The 21,117-nt window shown below is 41.6% G+C and overlaps 1 protein-coding gene across 8 annotated transcripts in view; it reads left to right on the top strand.

Moving 5' to 3' along the window:
- Positions 1–21,117, top strand: part of Msra (methionine sulfoxide reductase A) — a 368,989-nt gene that overhangs the window by 266,176 nt on the left and 81,696 nt on the right. For all 8 annotated transcript variants that reach the window (XM_087216696.1, XM_087216699.1, XM_087216697.1 and 5 more), the window contains one exon: positions 16,198–16,304. In XM_087216696.1, the coding sequence (XP_087072822.1) occupies positions 16,198–16,304 (107 nt within the window). The remainder of the gene's footprint in view (positions 1–16,197; positions 16,305–21,117) is intronic.

The following is a 21,117-nucleotide window of genomic DNA, read 5'->3' as shown; positions in this document are numbered from 1 at the left end:
GGGTCAGTTTAAGAAGCACAGTAGGGGTACTAACTCTTTATGTGTGAGAAATGATTATAGTTCGGAACCATTCACCGACTGTTTCAGTTTTCATTGAGATATTTTGAAGAAACAAGTGGGAACATTCAAAATTTGATAGAGTCAGAACAGCTAAGCCTCTCCACATGCTGCTCTCACAGAGAGAACCAGATCATAAAGTATAAGATGTTCCATCCTGACTGTGACCAGTGTAGGGCTGTGGTCTTTCTCCGAGGGTGATGTCCCTAGGACATGAGCAAGCCATACACTGACACAAAGAAGTTAGATCTCCTAGCTTATGAATAGCTAAATAAACTTGTCTAATAATACTTTAGCACACATATCTAGTAAGAGTTTATCTAAAACCTATTTAAGTGATAGAATGTAAGAAACAATATAATGTAGATGTGGGCAGTAAGGCAGCTTGAATGAGAGCAAATCTGGTTGAAGAGCTTGGACTCTTAGATTAGCTTCCCTAGCTAGATGCAGAACTTGAGGCAGGGTTTTAGTGCAAGTGACTTGAGGAAGAGAAGGAGGAGAAGAAGCTGTAAGAGGGTGTAGGAATTAGGACCGGGAAGGGGAAGAAGCTGAGCAAGGATGTGGCCTTAGGCCAGGTCTTGGAGTGATACACAGTCAGGCAGAAGGGAGTTCTGGGGGTTGGTTGAACCTGTGTGACTGGCTAATGAGATATAAGTGATAGTGTGGTGTGGAACTTCTTAGAGGGCTGTTTAAAGATGTAAGCAGTAAGAGGTAGTGTCTCTTCACTTTTCCTCCCTCTTTCTTCCAGTCTGCACTTTGGATGTGGTGGCAGTAGTACCAGAAGACATTGTGTCATCGAGAGTGAAGGTCATATGCTAAGGAGAAAGGCAGAAGAAATCTGAGTCCCTAATGATCACAGAGCCACCTTTCTGCCCCTAGATTACCTACTTCAGTCGTCTATCACTTAAGAAAAAAAAATACAATTCCAACTTGTTTAAATCACTCTTATTTTTCATCTCTGTTAAACTGGAAACAATTCCTGGACAGGACACCAGGTAGCATGGAGATTTTCTGAGCAATAGTCACAGAAAGGACATTGTGATAACAACTTTAATTCTTCTATTTTTTTCCTGTTTGGACTATCAAATAAGAAGCAAAAGAGACTTTTTTATTTTTTTGGTACCAGGGATCAAACTCTGGGACCTTGCGCTTTCGAGGCAGGTGGCGGAACCCCTGAGCTAAATTCCTGGCCCAAAAGAGACTTGTGTTTCTTACTTTCTCCATTAAGTTGAGAACCTTATATTGAAACTATATACACAGTGATTTCAGTTTATGCCTTGTTAAAGTCTTTTCTGCTTAGACTTTCAGTATGCCAATTAAAATGTTATTTTACTTAGAAAGAAAAAAGGAAAGACAGAAAGGGAGAAAGATCTTGTATGCTTTGATGAAAATCTCCATTCTCTTGAATTAGGAGATAAAAGAAAATGAAACCACACTGAGGACCATCCCTATTAGTGGATATAAATAAGAATATGAATACCAAAGACCCCTGAGATTCTTTTGGGACTGTAGGTCCCCACCCATACTGAAGCTTTCACTTCCTCCATGCTGCTTCATTTAGCTTCCTTCCTTCCTTCCTTCTTCCTTCCTTCCTTCCTTCCTTCCTTCCTTCTCTCTCTCTCTCTCTGTCTCTCCCTTTCTTTCTTTCTTTCCTTCTTTCCTTCCTTCCTTCCTTCCTTCTTTCTTTCTTTCTGTCTGTCTGTCTCACTATGTAGTTCAGGCTGGCCTTGAACAAACCAAATGCTGGGTTTACAGGTGTATGCCACCAGACCTGGCTTAGCTGCCTTGAACCTGGAGACTTTTAAAGTGATGATATCAAAGTTTGTGGCCCACTAGTATTGAAGAGTAGGTGTCAACTAGGGAGAGTTTGATCCCCAGGGGACATTAGTGGTGGATTGAGATTTTTTTTTAACTTTGTTATAGAAAGAATGGTTTTATTGTCATTAAACGGTGTCTTGATTTTTAAATGAATAGTTAGCAGATTAATAGACAAAAATATATTTATAATACACATTGAAAATAGAAGACTGAATAAGGAATAAGCTTCCTGGGTAGAGATATTTTTGCTTGTCACAGCTGTGTGGATGCTTGTGAGTGGACATCAGTAGGTAGGATCCAAAGATGCTGCCTTGTCACCCAGCTCATGATGGTAACAGTACTGTGGTTAAGACACCTGGATACAGCCAGCATCCTTGGGAGTTACCTTATATATCATAGCACTTTTGTGGCCCAACAGTGTCATTAAAAGTACTTACAGTTTATTTCAAAAATATTAATTGATTTTTCTCTCTACCTTTGAAATAGTCCAAGTGCTCTCGCCTCCCCCAAAATGACCTAGTTAACTCTCCCTTCCTGATAACTTCTCATCTCATGGTCAGCAAAATGTGGCTGAAGGCTTGTGCTTAACCCAGCTCCCATGGAGGTCCACATTTCAGTGTAATTTTCCTGGGTAATATAGCATACTTATAGTCTAAATCCAATGGGTAGTTTGAAGGCAGTTTGTCTTGCCTTCATTTTACTTTCCTAAGGCATCTTGCTTTAGTGAAGAACTATATAAAGAATAAATATTAGTGTATTGGCTTTCATAAAATTGAAAGGAATTTTGAAACTATAAGTCTACCAAAAAACTTATGACACTGAGAGTGTTTCATAGGAGGGAGTTTCAGGCCTCTAGCATTTTCTGCATCATGTTTGTTTTGTTTTGAGAATGGAAAAACCTGAAAATGGTGCCTTTGGGCTTTGTTTCTGGAAGAGGAGTGAAAACAGGCAGCGTCCAGTTCTGGAAGCAGTGATGGGTCATGTAGTGAATGACCCATGACTGAAAGGAGCTACTGGCTCACTTTTTCAATCTACATAGCTTCAAACAATGAGAACACTTTTATTAAGCAACCCCTGAATTGGAGCTCTTCAGAAGACCCAGATATTCACGCTGGTTTAATCATCACCCACCAAGACATTGCGTCTACACTGAGTGGAGGCTGTGGAAAGGGAAAGGACATCAGTGGAAGATTTACAGGAAGGAAAGGTAGAACTAGGAGACGTTTGGCTTCAGGAATAAAGGAGGCTTGGGTAAGACCTGCATCACTCCCAGATCAAAAGGAAGGACTGCAAGGAGAGTGATCAAGTCCCTTGATAGAGATGAGAATGGGGGGGAAAGGGAGAGACAGTGCGGTCGGGTTGAGAACTGAGGGCCATGGAGCCTAGATGTTTGGCTGTTCCATTGAATGTAGTACTACATGGCTGACTTCTGAAAGATGGGGTACAGATGACAGGTTCAGACATGTAGAAGCTCAGCGCTGGAAAGGGAATGATTGTGTCGCCGGAGGGCTCAGGGAAAGGAAGGAAGGGCCCAGGAACATAGGCAGTGATGATGAGGTGAAAATAGAAGAGTAAACAGTGCCAGAGTGACCAGGAAGTAGTGAAAGACTTAGGGAAGGGTAGTGTCCAGAGAGCTAGGAGGAAGGCATTTCAGGAAGGAAGGGGCTGTTAAAATGTATAGAACAGTGAGCAAAAATAACAACAAACATGGGGCAAAAACAGCCATAAGTAATTTGTTGATTAGTGATAGGGACTTAAAAATATTTATCACCATTCAGGTGCCATTCATATAAATTTTTAATTTGAGTTGTTTTACTGAAATAAAATTTCAGAGTCCATTTTTTAACAGACTAATAGGAAAAACAAAATACCAGAGCCTTCTGTTGCCCTCACCCAAACCTATGGAAACCTTCTCAGCCTATGACCCCATGTGCATTGTTTTAACTGTAAATGCTTTTAAATCATTAGGGCTGGAAGATATTTAAAGAGTACTTATCCCAAAGACTCTTTTTGTCATCTAGAAGGAGTAGGAGGGATTGAATTTTATACCCACCACCTGAAACACCTAAACACTGGACAAGAGATATAAAGGGTGGTCCTCCAGGCATGGGGCACCAGACACACAAATCAGTCCCACAATGGCCCCGTCTGACTTCTTGGAGGATGTTTCCAGGCCAGTGAGTAAGCTGAGGCAGCTGGGTGGAGTCCACCACCTCCATGAGTTGAGCAGAAGGGACCAGAAGTGCAGGGTACTGGGGAGATGGAATTCACGAGGATTCAGAACAACTAGAGAGCTCAGACCCTCTGACAGCGTGTAACATGGCATTTCCACTTTGGAAAACAGTTTGGCAGCTTCTTAAGAAGTTAAATGTAAACATACCAGCCATTCCACTTCTAGGTATCTTTCCAGGAGAAATGAGAGCCTTGTCCGTACGAAGACTTGTATGTGAATCGCCATGGCAGCTTGATTTGAAATAGCCAAAAGCTGGAAGCATCTCAGATGTCCGTCAACTGGTGGTTGCATAAAAAGCAACTGTGGTCTTCTCAGTCAGTAGCACTGCGCTTGTCACCGAAAGGAATGGACTGTCTGTTGATTCATGCACCAACATATTGTCGCATTGGGCAAAGTATTTTGTAGTACATACTATATGATTTCATTTGCATGACAACAAATCTATAATGACAGAATGTAGATCAGTGTTTGCCTGGAAGCTTGGGAGGAAGAACCAGGCATGCAGAAATTTTGGGGGCTGTTCATTCTCTAGTGTGCTGATGTTTTCATAGTGTATACACACCTCAGAACTGATCACACTGCACACTTTAAATACATATAATCTATTGTATGTCAATTACAGCTCACTAGGATTGTTTGGAAAAGAATTTAACCAGATGCCTACCAGTCTCCAGCTTGGTCGTGTCTGTGGGCAGAGCAGGCGGGGGCTGAGTATGCCCTGCCTAGTCCAGCTTGCTCTGCCCACTTTCGACCAGGAGACCAAGCCAGAGACCAAGTCGCTACTTGGATCCACACTACAGAGGCACAGGGGAGCATAAAGGCCATTGTCCTGAGCTGCAGAAGTGAACAACAGAAAGAGGGCCTCTCTCAGGCTCCCTGATGAAAACTAAAGCCCACTGGAAAAGTGAAGAGAATCTCTGCAATAAAGGCACGCCAGACCACTGTGCTTGGTAGATTGGAGGGATCATCACCTCCCATTGGAACCTGGACTATCTTCAGAGGAAGGGCAGCTGGAACCTGCAGTAGAACCTTGCAGAGTTCAACCCTGCAGGAGGACAGGCAGCTCAACTTGGAACTTTCAGCCAGAAATCTGCCTGAATCTCACGGGTCTGTTACTGGCTTACTGAGACTCATTGACTTATAACCACACACTGCTACCCACGTTGTCTACTGATAGCAAAGACATACCCTGAAGGAGGCCCTTCATTTTTATCTTTTATTTGTTATTTTCAAAATTACCACTATTTTTTCTCTTATCTTCAATTTTTTTCTTCTTTGCTACTCTTTTAAAATTTCTATTTTTCTTTCTTTTCTCTTTTCTTTCTCTCCCTCTCTCTGCCTCACTCTCTTGTTGTCCCACATTGTTCTTCATCTCCCTTTGTGTTCCTGTTCTGCCCCTAATTTGCATCTCTTCTTTATCTTTCTTTCCTTCTCTTTCCTTCTCTTGCCTGTGCCCTCTGGCCTCACTGACAACCTTCCCCTATCGTTTTACTTACCTATTCCTCCCTCCCCAACTCCTTCTAACTCCCCATCCTGAAGGGTAAAGTTGCTATATTGAAGAGTTTATTCACTATAAACATATGTTGGGTTGGTCCTTGATTTTGATTTAATTCACACAGTTAAAGGTGATAGATTAATAACTACCACAAATTGTCATTTTCTAAGAGGTACTTGATGCTATTGTGTTGCTGATTATATCACTTGGGCTAAGGTGTTGTGATTGATCTAATCAGTTGTCCTTCCTGGTATAATGAAAATGAGACAGCTTCAGAGCCATTAGAGACTCAAAACCTAAAGACCAGCTATATCTGGAAGACATCTCTGAGAAGCAATCTTTCCATAAGTGTTCTAAATACATCAACAAAGATATGTACAATAAGCAACTTCAAAGTATCAACCCAAGAATTAAATCAAGGACAGTACCAAAAACAAAAATGAGAAGACATTTAAGTAAGGTACAAACTCAGGCTTTCACCCCACAAAAGGCAAATTCTGGGGGAAATGAGGTGGAAAAGTCTGATAATCAACCACCTGGACACCCTGAACTGATAGCACAGGAAGTAACAAAACAGATCAATGAGGCTCTAGAAAAATTCAAAACAGAAATAATTTCCCAGATAACTACAGAGATGGTGAGCACAGTGAAAGACATGATTAGAGGCTCTAGAACAGAAACAGATTAAAAAATAGATGAGCTCAGAAACATGCTGGAAGCCATGAATGCCCAACATAAGAAAGAAATGGAAACCATGAAACAGATTCAAACAGATATTCAGGAGATTAAAAACTCCATTGAAAGCATGCAGAGCAGATTAAGGGAATCTGAATATACAGTATCAGAGATAGAAGTCAGAATTGTGGTTAAGGACTATGAAAACAGAGATCTCTTCAAAATAGTAAGGGACCACGAGAAATCAATCCAGCAGCTGCAAGATGATGCAAAGAAGAATAACATAAGACTGATAGGAGTTCACAAAAAAACAGGAGAAAGTAAAATTGACTTAAAAAAAACTGTTCACAGAAGTAATAGTAGAAAACTTCCCAGACAGAGGTGGAGAATTGGACATACAGATAAGTGAGGCATATAGAACTCCAACTAGCCATGATAAAAAAAAAAAAAATCTACATATAGACATATAATAGTCAAGATCCCAGAAACTCAACAGAAGAACAAAATCCTACAAGCAGTTAGAGAAAAGAAACAAATCACCTACAAAGGAAAGCCCATAATAATCACAGCAGACTTCTCAAAATAAACCCTCAAATCAAGGAGAGCCTGGAGTGACAACAAATGACAAAGAACACCTGAGAAATTTCATGAACACCAAATTAGCACTCCAAACAATCCTAAGCAATATCCTAGAAAAAGACAATGAAGGTCACAACTCCAGGAGGCCCAACAGAGGGAAGCCACCAGGAAAGGTAAGAAACTAAAGGGAAAAGGGGAAAAAATAAGAAATAAAGAGCCAACAACAGCAAAACATCATGACAAGGATGAGTCAATATCTAACAATTATAACTCTCAATGTTAATAACCCCAATTCACCAGTGAAAAGAAACAGACTGACAGAATGGATTAAGAAGCAAAATCTAGCAATATGCTGTATACAAGAAACACATCTTCATAGAAATTCATAGACTGAAAGTAAAAGAATGGAAAATAGTTCTCCATGTGACAAGAACCCAGAAAAAAGCAGAGGTAGCAATCTTATTTGCAAACAAAGTAGATTTCAACCCAAAACTAATTAAGAGAGACAAAGATGGTCACTACATCCTTGTGAAGGGAACAATCCAAGAGGAAGAGATGACAATCCTAAATATATATGCACCAAATACAAATTCCCCCAAATATACAAAACAAATATTAATGGACATGAAAAATCAAATAAGCACTAATACAATTGTAGTGGGGGACTTCAATACCCCACAATCACCAATAGACAGATCATCTAGACAAAAACTTAACAATGACATTTTAGAACTGAACCAAGCTGTTGAACAAATGGATTTAATAGATGTTTACAAAGTGTTCCACCCCACATAATCAGAATACACATTCTTTTCAGCTGCACACGGGTCATTCTCCAAAATAGACCACATGCTAGCTCATAGGACATGTCTAAGTAAATGTAAAAGAACTGAAGTTAGCCCCTGTATATTATCAGGCCATAGTGCAATAAAATTGGAGGTCAATAACATGAGAAACTGCAAAACTCCCACAAACACATGGAAATTGAATAACACCCTCCTGAACAACCAATGGGTCACAGAGGAAATTAAAGAAGAAATTAGACAGTTTCTACAAGGAAATGATAATGTCAGTACAACATACAGGAATCTATGAGACACAATGAAAACAGTTCTGCATGGGAAATTCGTAGCAGTGAATGCCCATATTAGGGAAACAGAGAGAACTCAGATAAATAACCTAATGCAGAACCTCAAGCTCCTAGAAAAAGAAGAGCATAACAAACCCAAAGCTCGTACAAGAGAGGAAATTATAAAGATCAGAGCAGAAATCAATGCAGTGGACACTAAGAGAACAGTACAAAAAATTAATGAATCAAAGAGTTGGTTTTTTGAAAAAACAAATAAAATCAATAAACCTTTAGCCAGCTTTATCAAAAGAAGGAAAGAAAGGGTTCAAATCCATGCCATTAAGAAGGAAAAAGGTGAAGTCACAACAGATCCAGCAGAAATCCAGAGGATCATCAATACCTTCTTTGAGAACCTGTACTCTAATAAAATGGATAACACAGAAGAAATGGACAGATTCCTAGATACATACGAATTGCCAAATTTAAATGAAGAAGATATAGAAATTCTAAATACCCCAATTACAATGAGTGAAATTGAAAATGTAATAAAAAATTTACCAACAAAGAAAAGCCCAGGTCCTGATGGCTTCACAGCTGAATTCTGCAAGACATTTAAAGAAGAACTATCGCCATTCCTCTTTAAACTCATCAAGGAAATTGAAAGGGAAGCCCGGCTTCCAAATTCATTCCTGGAAGCAAGTGTTACTTTGATGCCAAAACCAGGGAAACACCCAACCCAAAAAGAGAACTACCAGCCAATCTCCCTAATGAATACAGATGCAAAAATCCTCAACAAGATACTGGCAAACAGAATACAGAGGGTCATCAAGAAGGTCATACACCCTGACCAAGTCAGATTTATCCCAGAGATGCAAGGATGGTTCAACATCTGTAAATCAATAAATGTAATACACTATATTAACAGAGTCAAGGACAAAAACCATATGATCATCTCAATAGATGCAGAAAAGGCATTTGATAAAATCCAACACCCATTCATGATAAAAAATGCTACAGAAAATTGGAATAGAAGGTCTTTATCTCAACCTGATTAAGGCTATTTATGAAAAACCAACAGCCAACATCATACTAAATGCTCAAAAACTGAAAATTTTCATGCTAAAATCAGGAACAAGACAAGAATGCCCACTATCACCACTCCTGTTCAATATAGTTCTGGAAACATTAGCCACAGCAATTAGAAAAGAGAAAGAAATAAAAGGAATAAAGATAGAAAAGGAAGAAGTTAAACTGTCATTATTTGCTGATGATGTGATACTCTACATAGAAGACCCAAAAAACTCAGCCAAAAGACTTCTAGACCTAATTGACAGATTCAGTAGAGTAGCTGGATATAAGGTCAACACTCAAAAAACAACAGCCTTCTTTTACACGAATAGCAGACTCACTGAGAGGGAAATTCAGGGAATAATTCCTTTTACAATAGCATCCAAAAAATGAAATATCTAGGAATCAACCTAACAAAGGAAGCAAAAGACCTCTACACTGAAAACTAAAGCACTCTGAAAAAGGAGATCGAGGAGGATATAAGAAAATGGAAAGACATCCCTTGTTCCTGGGTAGGAAGAACCAATATAGTGAAAATGGCCATACTTCCAAAACTACTATATAGAATCAATGCAATGCCGATGGAAATTCCAACAATATACTTCACGGAACTAGAGAAAACAATCCAAAAATTCATTTGGAACCAGAAGAGACCTAGAATAACAAAAGCAATTGTAGGCAACAGAGACATGGCTGGGGGTATCACAATCCCCAACTTGAAACTATAGTACAAAACTGCTGTGATTAAAAACAGCATGATACTGGCAAAGAAACAGACCCAAGGATCAGTGGAATAGATTAGAATATGCAAAAACAACTTCAGACACACTCACCCACCTCATCTTTGACAAAGGAGTCAAACACCCTTGCTGGAGGAAGGATAGCCTCTTTAATAAATGGTGTCGGAAAAACTGGATTTCAACCTGCCAAAGATTAAAACTAGACCCATACCTATCACCATGCACTAAACTAAGATCGAAGTGGATTAAAGATCTAAATATTAAGACAGAAACACTAAATTTGCTGGAAGATAAGTTAGGTAGAACTCTTGAAGATATTGGCATAGGAAAAGACTTTATGAACAAAACCTCAGTAGCACAGGAGCTAGCAGCACAAAGAATCAACAACTGGGATCTCATCTTATTAAAAAGCTTCTGCACTGCAAGAGAAACCACCAACAGAACTAGGAGACAACCTACAATGTGGGAAAAATTTTTTAGCAGCTGCACCTCAGACAAAGGTCTATTATCTAGAATATACAAAGAATTGAAAAAAATCAGACCCCCCAAATTCAAAGACCCAGTTCAAAAATGGGCATCTGAAATGAACAGACATTTCTCAGACAAAGAAATAAAAGCAGCAAATAAATATATGAAAAAATGTTCAACATCACTGGTCATTCGAGAGATGCAGATGAAAACAACACTGAGATTTCACCTCACCCCAGAAAGAATGGCTGCTATCATGAAATCAACCAAGAACAAGTGCTGGTGGGGTTGTGGGGAGACAGGAACCCTTTTTCCTTGTTGGTGGGAGTGCAGACTGGTGCAACCACTGTGGAAATCGGTATGGAGATACCTCAAAGAACTAGGAGTAGATGTCCCATTTGACCCAGCTATTCCCCTGCTGGGTATCTTCCCAAAATAATTAAAAGAATCATACCACAGCGATATATGCACACCCATGTTTATTGCGGCACAGTTTGTAATAGCTAAAGTTTGGAAACAGCCCAAGTCCCCATCAACTCGAAACTGGATAAAGAAGATGTGGGTTTTCTTTTTTCATATAAAATGAAGTACTTCTCAGCCATAAAGAATGAGAAACTAGAGACATTTATAGCTAAATGGATGCATATTGAGGCCATACTCAAGTGAAATAAATAGGACACACATGTGTAAATACCAAATAGTTTTTCTAGTGTGAGAAACTGAAAGTGTAAATAAGGATTAAAATGAATAATTGATAATTTGAAATAGGAAAATGTGTAGAGGTGGTGGGAGGGGAAGGGGAAAGGAAACAAAGGAAAGGAAAAATTATGAGAAAAGAAAAAAAATGGAAACGAAATCTATGTAAATAGGGAAGGGTGGAGGGGTGAAGGGTGCACAGGTAAAAAAATAAGAATCAAGAATCATCAGGTATAGGTACAAGCACCCAATGATAAATGTAAACGTATTGTATACCTAAAATATACCAATAAAAGAATTTTAAAAAAAAGAATTTAACCAAACCCTTCATAAATAGAGATCATCGAGGCTGAGAGGCATGGGTCACAGACAGATCTGTGCTTTTCCTCAGTGATCACATGTTACTTCTCTGCATTCTTATCTATTTGGTAAATTCGAGATATTTTTTGAGATTGAGATCAGGCTTATTGGTCTATATTTAATAAACCCCTATCAAATTTCACAGCCTGAAGTAGGTTTCTGAGTCCTGCTGGCTGAGAAATCTTGTCATCCTTAAGTAGTATGTTGGAAAGTTCCCTTCCTTGAATTTCTGCATGAGAAGCTATGGGGGCTAAGGGAGATATGTATACTGGGCTCCCACGAGAGATGCCTGGTGGCTCTGTGAGGTATACATTATTCTCCTCTGTTTCCCAAAGGTGGAAACTGAAGGTCAGATGGGGTAAGAACCTCAGCTGAGATCCCTCACCTGGTAAATGGCAGGGCTGGAACTAGAATCCAGACATTTCTCATGACAAAACTCATGTCTGTACCTGGGCTTCACTCAGTTGCCTGTGGCCAGCATCATTCTTCTTAGCAAGAGTCCATAGAAGAAAAGAAGGTGGAGTTCACACTGGAAGGAGTTGCTGTACATTAGCAACTAGCAGGAGAGTCCTGCTAATGAGATTGTTCCTCTAAATTCCCTAAGATGCAGTGGTGATTTCAGACCCATAGGGTCTTGGCCTTGCTTACCTTGATGTTCAGTTCACCATCAGGTGGTAACTCCTAGGACAACCACAACTCATAGCATGAACTTCCCTTTAACAGTTCCTGGTTCAAACATATTTTTCACCTCTCCAGACTCTATAGAAGAAGTCTGGTACCCAAGGATGAGCTACGGTTAGGAGGTCTTTTGAGCAGATGGGATCTCATCCACCTTTCTGCCTCATTATAGATTAGGCATCTCTCTAGTCTCCAGTGCTTTCTCTGGCTCCCCAAGAAGGCAGAAGACTTAGCACAGTCCAGGATAGTTTTTCCCTTTAAAGTCTTCTTTGGAAAAGCTGATGGAGAAATCTCAAACAGTAGACAACAAGAGGTCACTTCTTGCCAAGAGTGCCCCAAAGCCTGGTCCTCATTAATCAGCTCCAAGCTCTGTGGAAAAATGGTAAGCACAGGTATTGTTTCTGAGTCTGCTGCTCTCTCTTCGCCATCCGCAGCCAGCCCATTGCTGCTCTCCTGCAGCATGCAGACAGCCACATAGCACACATAATTTATTTGCTTTGTTTTCCCAAAGCCAAGTGGAGGGCACAGTGAACTTTGCAATGCTTGTTAAGTCTGTGTGAAAGAGAACTGGGGATCATAAATGATCACATACACCCAGGGTTCTGGCTCCTCGGAAACCAAAGAGACACTTATGTGGCCTCACCTGACCAGCTTCCTTTCCTACCAGGCCCCTGGTCAGGACCCAGGCCTGTCTCTGTATGGTCCTCAGAATATTCCAAGCCTGCTCATATTTCTGGCCTGAGGCTGTGATGTTCCCTTCCCAGCCTGATGTACATGCAGAGGAGCACTTTGTTCCCCTGTCTTTGATTGTTTTGATAGAACATCTTATGAACAGTTTTGAAAGGAGAAAGGGCTTTGGTGTCAGACAGATCAAAATTTAAATCACAGGACAGCCAATTACCTGCTGAGTGACCTCATGCAGGTCACTTCATGTCTCTGATCCATAATTTCCTTTTTGTCACAGAGGGTTTAACAATTCTAAAGAGTGAAGTACGGCATTGGCAAAGGCCTAGTGCAAGCTCATAGCTGTTCCTTTCCCTTTCTGTGCTCCAGGTGATTTCCTGAGATCAAGGATTATAACCGAATTCTTCTGGAGCCTCCATAATGTTGAGCACACAGCTTTCATGATATGAATACTTTTGCCGGGGAGAATATGGCTGTTTCCAGAGGAAGGAAAGACATAGGAGTTATTCCATCTTTCCACAACATTTTTCTGTTCTTTCTCAAGGGAAACTTTGGTTAATTTTACCCTCTGGAGGTCAGCCTCCTAAAGTCTGCTTAGATCCATTGACGACAGTCCACTGTTTCATTTGTTTTGCGATTTCAGGGGAAGCCAGGTAGGGCTGCTTCTTGTATTTCCAGCAGCTCCTAGATATTGGTTTTCTCCTTGGCTTTTCAATCCATTGAGCATCAAATCACATTTCCTAGAGAGCCAGCTTTCTCGTCCGTGCTCTGAGCCTGGTGGTGAAGGGCTCATCCTTCTTGAGCAGCAGCACCTTGGGGTTTGATAAAGATGCTGACCATGGTGCTTGCTTTTGCAAGCTTGTGCTGCTTTCCCAAGTCTCCCAGGCACCACGCTGTTCCACTATTAATCATTAGCTTGTTCGCTCTCTCCTGAAGGATCTTTCACCCCGTTCCACCTACTGCTCCTTCAAGACAAGACTCGCTCCCTCTCTGCAGCTCCGCAGGCTGAGGCCCCTTCCCCATAGCCCATGTCAGCTCACCCACTGCCCTTTCCGAAACCCTTGCACAGATTTCCCATCACACTGTAACACCTGATTATGCTTATTGGCCTCCTCTTCCCCATACTGATCTTAGGGGCATGACGAGTTGAGAGTACTTCTGTGATTTTATTTCTGAGTGCCAATATATAGTACATTCCCTGAAATGGGTGGACTGGGGAAAGAAGGGAGATAAAACACTAAGTAAGATTGTTTCTAATACACTACAGATCTTTCCCCCTTTGTGGTACCCCAGTGGGCCTGTGTTTAGGAGGTACAAGATAATGCAAAAAGGCCTAATTTCCTAAACTTCAGGGACTTAGGGGGGAGGATGTGTGGGAACCCTGCAGGTGGGGTGAAGCAGGGTGACAGAATGAATGTATCAGAGTTCTTTCCCTTCCTTGGAATGCAGATCAAGGGTAGAAATTAACAGTGTTAAAATTTAACTGGGAAGGTAATTCTGCTAAGCAATGTAATAACTAGTTAAAAATTCAACAGTTCAACGGGACATCTCTATCCACATAAAACAAATATTGGCCCCCTCTTTGGATTTATCTGTGTGATATCTGCTGTGAGTCTGAGAGGTGGATGTAAATCATGCTTCTCAAGGGAAAAGGGGACCATTCCCAGAGTATCTTGTATGATGGTTTTTGTTATTTTTATTTCAAACCAGTTGTTCTGAAATGTCCTAAGATCAGTAAAAGTTGTAAAAATAAAAGTTTTTGACATGTAATAGTTTACAGTCAACAAAGTATTTTCCAGGACCTATCTCATTTATTCCTCACAGCAAATCTATAGGTGAGGCCCTTGTTATCCCTGATTTACAAACGAGGCTTGAGGCTCAGAAAGACTCAGTAGTTTGCATAAAGCCAGTGGGTAGGAGACTCATACATGAAACAAGGTGTAGTAGGTCTAAGTCCTAGGCATCTTGCATGTTTACTAGGTTTGGGGTTATGATAGGATAAGCAACAGTCCAGTGATGCTAAATGTCTGTAAATGCAGTGTATTAACATTAATGAGTAGGGGCGGGGATTTAGCTTACTGGTTACAGCACCTGCCTCACAAGCGCAAGGACCTGAGTTAGATCCTTGGTACCAGAAAAAAAAAATTAATGAGAAGAGAAAAATCTGTGGTCCTGTAAAATTTTCAATCTGTTGAATATCAAATCATTTTTTGCCTAGTGAAATACTTCTGAATTTCAAAATCCATCCAATGGAATATTCAATACACATGTGTGCGGATATAGGCATATGGTTTCATTGTTTAAGATACTATACCATCTCCTCAAGATGAATTTCAGTGGAAAAACCCAATCAGATTCACACTGTTATTCTTGAGTATTCTTGAGAGTATTCTCCAGTCACCCAAGAGCCAAGGGGATGTACTCAAAGGCTTTGATGTTTTCTTTCTGTTTCCTATTTGCGTCTCTCTTTAGCATGTTCTTGCCCTCCTTTCTAACTGGACAGGTGTTTGACCAGAGTGGCTAGGAAGAAAGTAGACATTATATTAAATGTGGGAAGGTTTCTGTTTCATTAGAAAATCTAAGTGGAATTGAGAGGAGAAGGTCAAGGGTTCCAGTTTGTGAGACTGTCGTTTCCAGGTGGCGTTGTAACTATGTGACTAATTCCCATATTTCCAAAGGAGGACTTTGTCGGTTTTGGTTCATGGGGAAGGAATGATGTAGCCAGGCATGGTGCTGCAAGCCTGTAATCTCAGCATTCTGGCAGGGTGAGTGAGGCAGGAGGATCAAAATTTGGAGCCTAGCCTGAGCAACTTGGTAACTTACCACGATGTTGTCTCAAAATGAAAAATATTGCCAGGGCTGGGAATGTAGTTCAGTGTGAAGGGCCTGGTTTCAGTCACTTCCTTAGTGCTGAAAAAGAAAAGAACGAAAAGGTGCAGGAAGACAGAGGTGTGGACAGTGTCCATGATGTCACTTCTCTTGAAAGTATCCAGAGTGTCCTGGGAACACCTTGAGTGTGAGCCTGTGGCTACTTCCCTTGGGGGACAAATCAGTCAGAAACAGACCACCACCCCCCTTAGGCTGCTGTGACAGGCTGGAAATTGTGCTTGCTCACATTAAGTCCCAGTTTCCTTGAGCAGGTGTATGACCTTTGTCACAGGTGTACAACCAGGTACCTACACCGACATTATCCCATTTCCTTACCTGCCAAGTGAGGGACCATAATTCCTTCCACACAGAGTATCTCGTTAGGATCCAAGGAAATAATGTGCATTGTAGTACTTTATAGGTCATGAAGGGATAGGTTATTATTTAAATATTTGCATATAAAATTTTTTAGTCATGGAGCATCCAGTATGAGTGAAGACCTATGATCAATTTACTGAAGTTCAAGATATTTGTTATAACTAAAACAGACAAATCAAAACTGATCACATTTCATGCTCATTTTTAGAAAGTAGAGATAAAATGAAAGCAAGCCCATAAGAAGACATCACTCATGAAGCCATGTGAAAGAGTATTGACAACCTCAGTGGCTGCTCACTCACCTCCTGATGCCTTCCCTTCTCCACCACAGGCATGCGCCAGGGCAACGACCACGGCACCCAGTACCGCTCAGCCATCTACCCGACGTGCACTGCACAGATGCAGGCAGCCCTGCAGTCCAAGGAGGACTACCAGAAGGTAGGGCACCCGCCCTGTGCAGCCGGGCTGTGAGGACAGAGGCCAGTCCCCACATTGGAGGGGTTTGCTTCTCCCACCCGGAACTGTGTTCCACTGCACATTTCCTAACATCTGTGCCAGTCTCTTGGACTGAAGCCATTGTGTGCAAGAAATGGACACAATGCGACTTCTGGAGTGGGCCTTGTGTATTTCTTTTTAAATCAACTCATCCGGATGAATTTGTGCTGGTTGAAGTAGAGTTTCTGCTCTCTCCCTCTCCCTCTCTCTCTCCGTCCTCTCTCTCTCTGTCTGAATCTTGCCTTGTTTAGCCATCAGACATGTATTATCTCACAGTTGTGGAAAGGGAGTTGTGGGCTGCAAGGAAGGCTCTGCCCCAGGCCTCAGTCCCTGGCTTGTAGATGGCCGCCTTCTCCCAAGGATAGTCACATTTTAGGTGTGTCTGTATCTGTATCCAAATTTTCTGCTTTTAAGGGACTATGGTCCTATTGGATTCGGACTAATCCTAATGACCTCATCTAACTTGATTACCTCCCTACAGACCCTGCCTGAGAACAAGGTCATATTGTGAGAGGTTAGGACCCCAACATATCTTTTCTTGGGAGACACAATTCAACTCATGATGCTCATTTGCCAGTAACAACAGTAAACTGAAGTATAATAAAAATACCTCCCAGAAATATGTACTTTACATCATAAAATAATTATTTTACTATTAACTTATGTAATATTTTAAAAACTTCCTCCAATAGACATTTAGTTCTTTTAAAAATAACTTTAATTGCTTTACATTTTAGAGCTTAACGATAAAGCTTAAATTTTAGTTATGCTCATCTTGTCTGATGTGGATTCACATTTCGCAGTATAGCCAGTAGTCACTCTACTGCTGATCCGTTTTAGAACTAGGTAAATGGGGACAGAGTGTATCTACTGGTGAGCAGGTAGCAGGCGCGGGACTCACGGTCAGCTTGACTTTTACAAGCAGACTGGGCTGAGGGGCACGCTGAGGTGGGGTGGGCATGTGGCCACTCTACAGCTGTGATCTCTCCCTGGCTGGTAACCATAGTCAGCCCAGAGAACCGATTCCAGTGTTTAGTCCCCTCTGCTGGAGTGTGGGCTGGATTTAGTGACAGAAGTGATGGGCTGTCACTTCTGAGGTCAGGTTATTAAGACTGTGGTTTGCATCTTGGGATCTCTCTCTCTCTCTCTCTCTCTCTCTCTCTCTGGGATCACTTACCCTGGGTAGCTAGCCACCATGTTGTGAGGTAGCTCTATGTAGGGGTCACATGGCAGGGAACTAAGGCCTGCTGAGAACCACCTGAGCAAGCAGGGAACCCCTCATCCCTCATCCCACCTTCAGATGAGGCCACAGTCCTTGAGCCAGAGGTACTAGGGAACCATGCCACAGAAACTGTGAAATAATAAATGCATGTTATTTTAAACTGCTCAGTTTGGGAGTATATTTATGTTTTTATTCCAAACAACTTTTACCTACAAATAGTGTTTTCTCGTATTGCTTTTCATTATGATTTTCTGATAAGAGTGGGCTTTCCCAGACATATGTGGTGTTGGTCATGCATGTCAGCTCCTCCTGTTGAACTGTATCAATTCATGTCACTTGTGTGGTTTATTAGCATGTGCTTGACACTTAAAAAACCATCATATATTTTATTTAACTCAGGCAAACCTATGAGGCCGAAGGAGACCTTGTTCTTTTTTTTTTTTTTTTGGTACCGGTGATCGAACTCAGGTCCTTGTGCTTGCACAGCAGGCGGCTAAACCACTGAGCTAAATCCCCAGCCCCTACCTTGTTCTTATCTCAACTTTCAGATCCTCAAACACAGGAGAATAACTATGTAGAATAAGTGGAAGTAAAGAGAAATAGGACTAGACAGAGGGAGATGAGGTGGGCAGCTCTGCAGGACTCCAGAGTAGAAATCCTGAGAGCACTGTCTAGGATGGTGGAAGTAGGGATGGAATGAAGGGAAGTTAGGAAGTAGACTTAAGAGAACTTGGAACTTAACTGGAAGTTGAAGGTCAGTGAGAGAGAAGGGTCCACAGTTACTTGCAGGTTTCTGGCCAGTGATTTTCTGAACAAAAGCATGGGGATGCAGAGGCAGATTTGTGGGGAAGGTAAATTCAATTTTGAAAATGTAGAGTGAGGCACCCACGGTAAGGGCATCCACGTGGTTGTTGGGAGGAAGCATGGGTTGTTTGTTCCTTGAGAGTTGTTGTGTTAACTGGGTTAATGCTTGTGAGATGTGGGGCTTAGTACATAGTAAGTGCTAAATAAATGGGAGCCCTTATTGTTATTGGGAGCTGTCGACATATGTTTACTAAATGAAGACCTATTTGCTGATAAGACCACTTAGAGAAGCCGATAAGAGTTGAGAAAAAAAATGTTTAAAGGAATAGGGGAAGTGGGAGGGGAAGGGGAAAGGAAAGAAGGGAAAAGAAAAAATATGAGGAAAGGAAAAACATGGAAACAAAGTCTTTGTAAATAGGGAAGGGTGGAGAGGGTGAAGGGAGGGCAGGGGAAAGGGGAAAAAAATAAGAACCAAGATACACTATGTAAAGGTACAAGATCCCAATGATGAAGGTAACTGTATGTTATACCTAAAATGGGCCAATAAACTAAATGGAGTAAAAAAAAAGGGTTGAGAAAAGAGAGCTTAGGACCTGAGCACCATAGACAGTTGAGAAATGGGAGGGAATGCTCTACCAGGCATTGTGGAGAACCAACCAACCCCAAGCAGAAGCTTCAAAAATAGGTCTAGTTGGTTTAATCCTAATATATTTAATTATAAAGGCAGTGCTTGTAATTAATGCCAAAAGTGAGATGAGTCATGCTATTATAAATACATTGCCTAATTTAATGATTCCTAGCCCTTGTAGGGTGCTAGCAGTGATATCAAGAGACTCTAGATGGATATTAGCTGACCTTCAGAATATCTCAAAATGAGATGATATTTTAGTGTTCACAATCAAAATTTTAACTTTCATGTGATGGTGAGAGACTTATGTTTATTTTCCAGTTTCTACCCTCTTAGCTTTGAGTTGAAACTATGTTGATTTTAGGTAACTGATGTCCATCCGAAATAAAATTTAGGCATTAAACAATTAATTGTTTTATTCATTTCTCCACTATTTTGTGCATTTTGGAAATGTTAGTCTTATATTCTAGACAGTTCTGAATGAATGGTTTTTGGATGTTCTACATGTTAGCACACGGAGGACAGACATTTGGCTTGGCTTTAAAATTAGCATCTAGTTTCGAAAAATAAGGACTGAGGACTCCTTTGCTTCCAGTACCCAGACTTACATTGCTCCTCATATAACCACGAAGAATTACTTTGTCACCAACTCAGAGAACACACATTGTTACGTATCTTTTATTCTATCACATAAATAAAAGTGGCCCTAGATACCACTGAGAGGTAAGTCGCAAGTCCCGTGTTTCTGTTCTAATTAGCTAAACACCCAAAGTCTTTACTCTCAACCAGTGCTTCCAGTGCCAGTCCACCTTCTGCCATGACGCCCGTTGTCTTTTCCATGCTGTCTGGCGGAGTAGCCTTTAGTCACATGGGACTATGGAGCAGCTGAAATGTGATGAGTGCAACTAAGGAGCTGATAAGACTATTTTAATTAACGCGTATATTTAAATGGCCACAGGTGGCTGGTGGCTAGGGTATTGGACAGCACAGGCCCAGAAGGGGCCGAGTGTGTGCATGCAGGTGTGCACACGTGTGCACCGTGAAGGGCAAGACCGCATCAGTCTGGCTCCCCAGTTGGAAGATGCAGGATTGCCGGCCTCCCACCCTTGCCATGGCTTGCTTCTTGCCAGAGCACAGGACTGTGGGGAACACAGGTTTTCATGCCCTGCAGAGCTGCTGTGCCAAGATCTGCACTCTTTCCTTTCTGGAGAAGAAGGTCATTTTCCTCTTTCCACATGTCTCACTGAGTAGGCAGTAGGGCTAATACGCATTGGTACCTGGGTGACCACTGTGATTTTTGTCTTAGCCTGAGACTCAAGGAAGACTAAGCCCAAGTCAGCAGCTTATGTGTGAGAACCACCTGGGGTGTGTGGTACCAAGGAGCTGGAGCAAGGGACAGGGAGTGGACGAGGAAAGAAGGGAGGCCTAGTACACATTGGCCTCTTCTGTCCTAACAGGTGGTCTGCACCTGTGAAATCGTCACCCCTTCCAGGGAAGGAAAGGAAGCATATTTCTGGTGGACGCCATTGACCAGGGCATAGCATACTCTGCACTGCTGGCTGCGTCAAGACAGCAGACATGTGCCCTGGGTATGGGATGAGCACTGGTGGTGCATGCAGCTGCACAAAACCAATGAGAGACCTCAGAGAACCAGGCACCACCTGGCATCTGATGGCATCTGTATCAAGGGTCCTTCTCCACACCCACACCCAGCCCCAGCCATGGAAGCCTGCTGTGTGCAAGGGCTCAAGGCTGACTCCAGGACTGAGTGGCTCTCTGGGGTTCTTGTTGGAGCAAAGGAGGAAGGCCACTCTTTGCAGGGCATCCTGCTGCACTCGTGGGGTCATCCCATAGAGGGTTTTCTCTGTCCAGTTCATAGAAGGCCATGACGGACCGTTCCTATGTCACTACGCAGTAACAGCAGCAATAATAATAGATAGCAAAAGAGCAGCTGTTTACTAAATGCTAATTACTGCCTGAAACAGTTCTCTAAATAAAGTCACTCGTAAATCTTCACGTGTCTTCATCTACATACATAGATATAATAGATATGCTCAGATATAGCTGTGTATATCTCTGTATCTATATAAAATTATATGCAC

The sequence above is a fragment of the Heterocephalus glaber genome, unplaced genomic scaffold (assembly GCF_053883595.1).
Source record: "Heterocephalus glaber isolate CG9 unplaced genomic scaffold, H.glaber_assembly_v1.0 deba00001460, whole genome shotgun sequence".
Classification (NCBI taxonomy): Eukaryota; Metazoa; Chordata; class Mammalia; order Rodentia; family Bathyergidae; genus Heterocephalus; species Heterocephalus glaber.
Note: the sequence above shows the minus strand (reverse complement) of the source record. Positions and strands in the feature narration are given on the sequence as shown.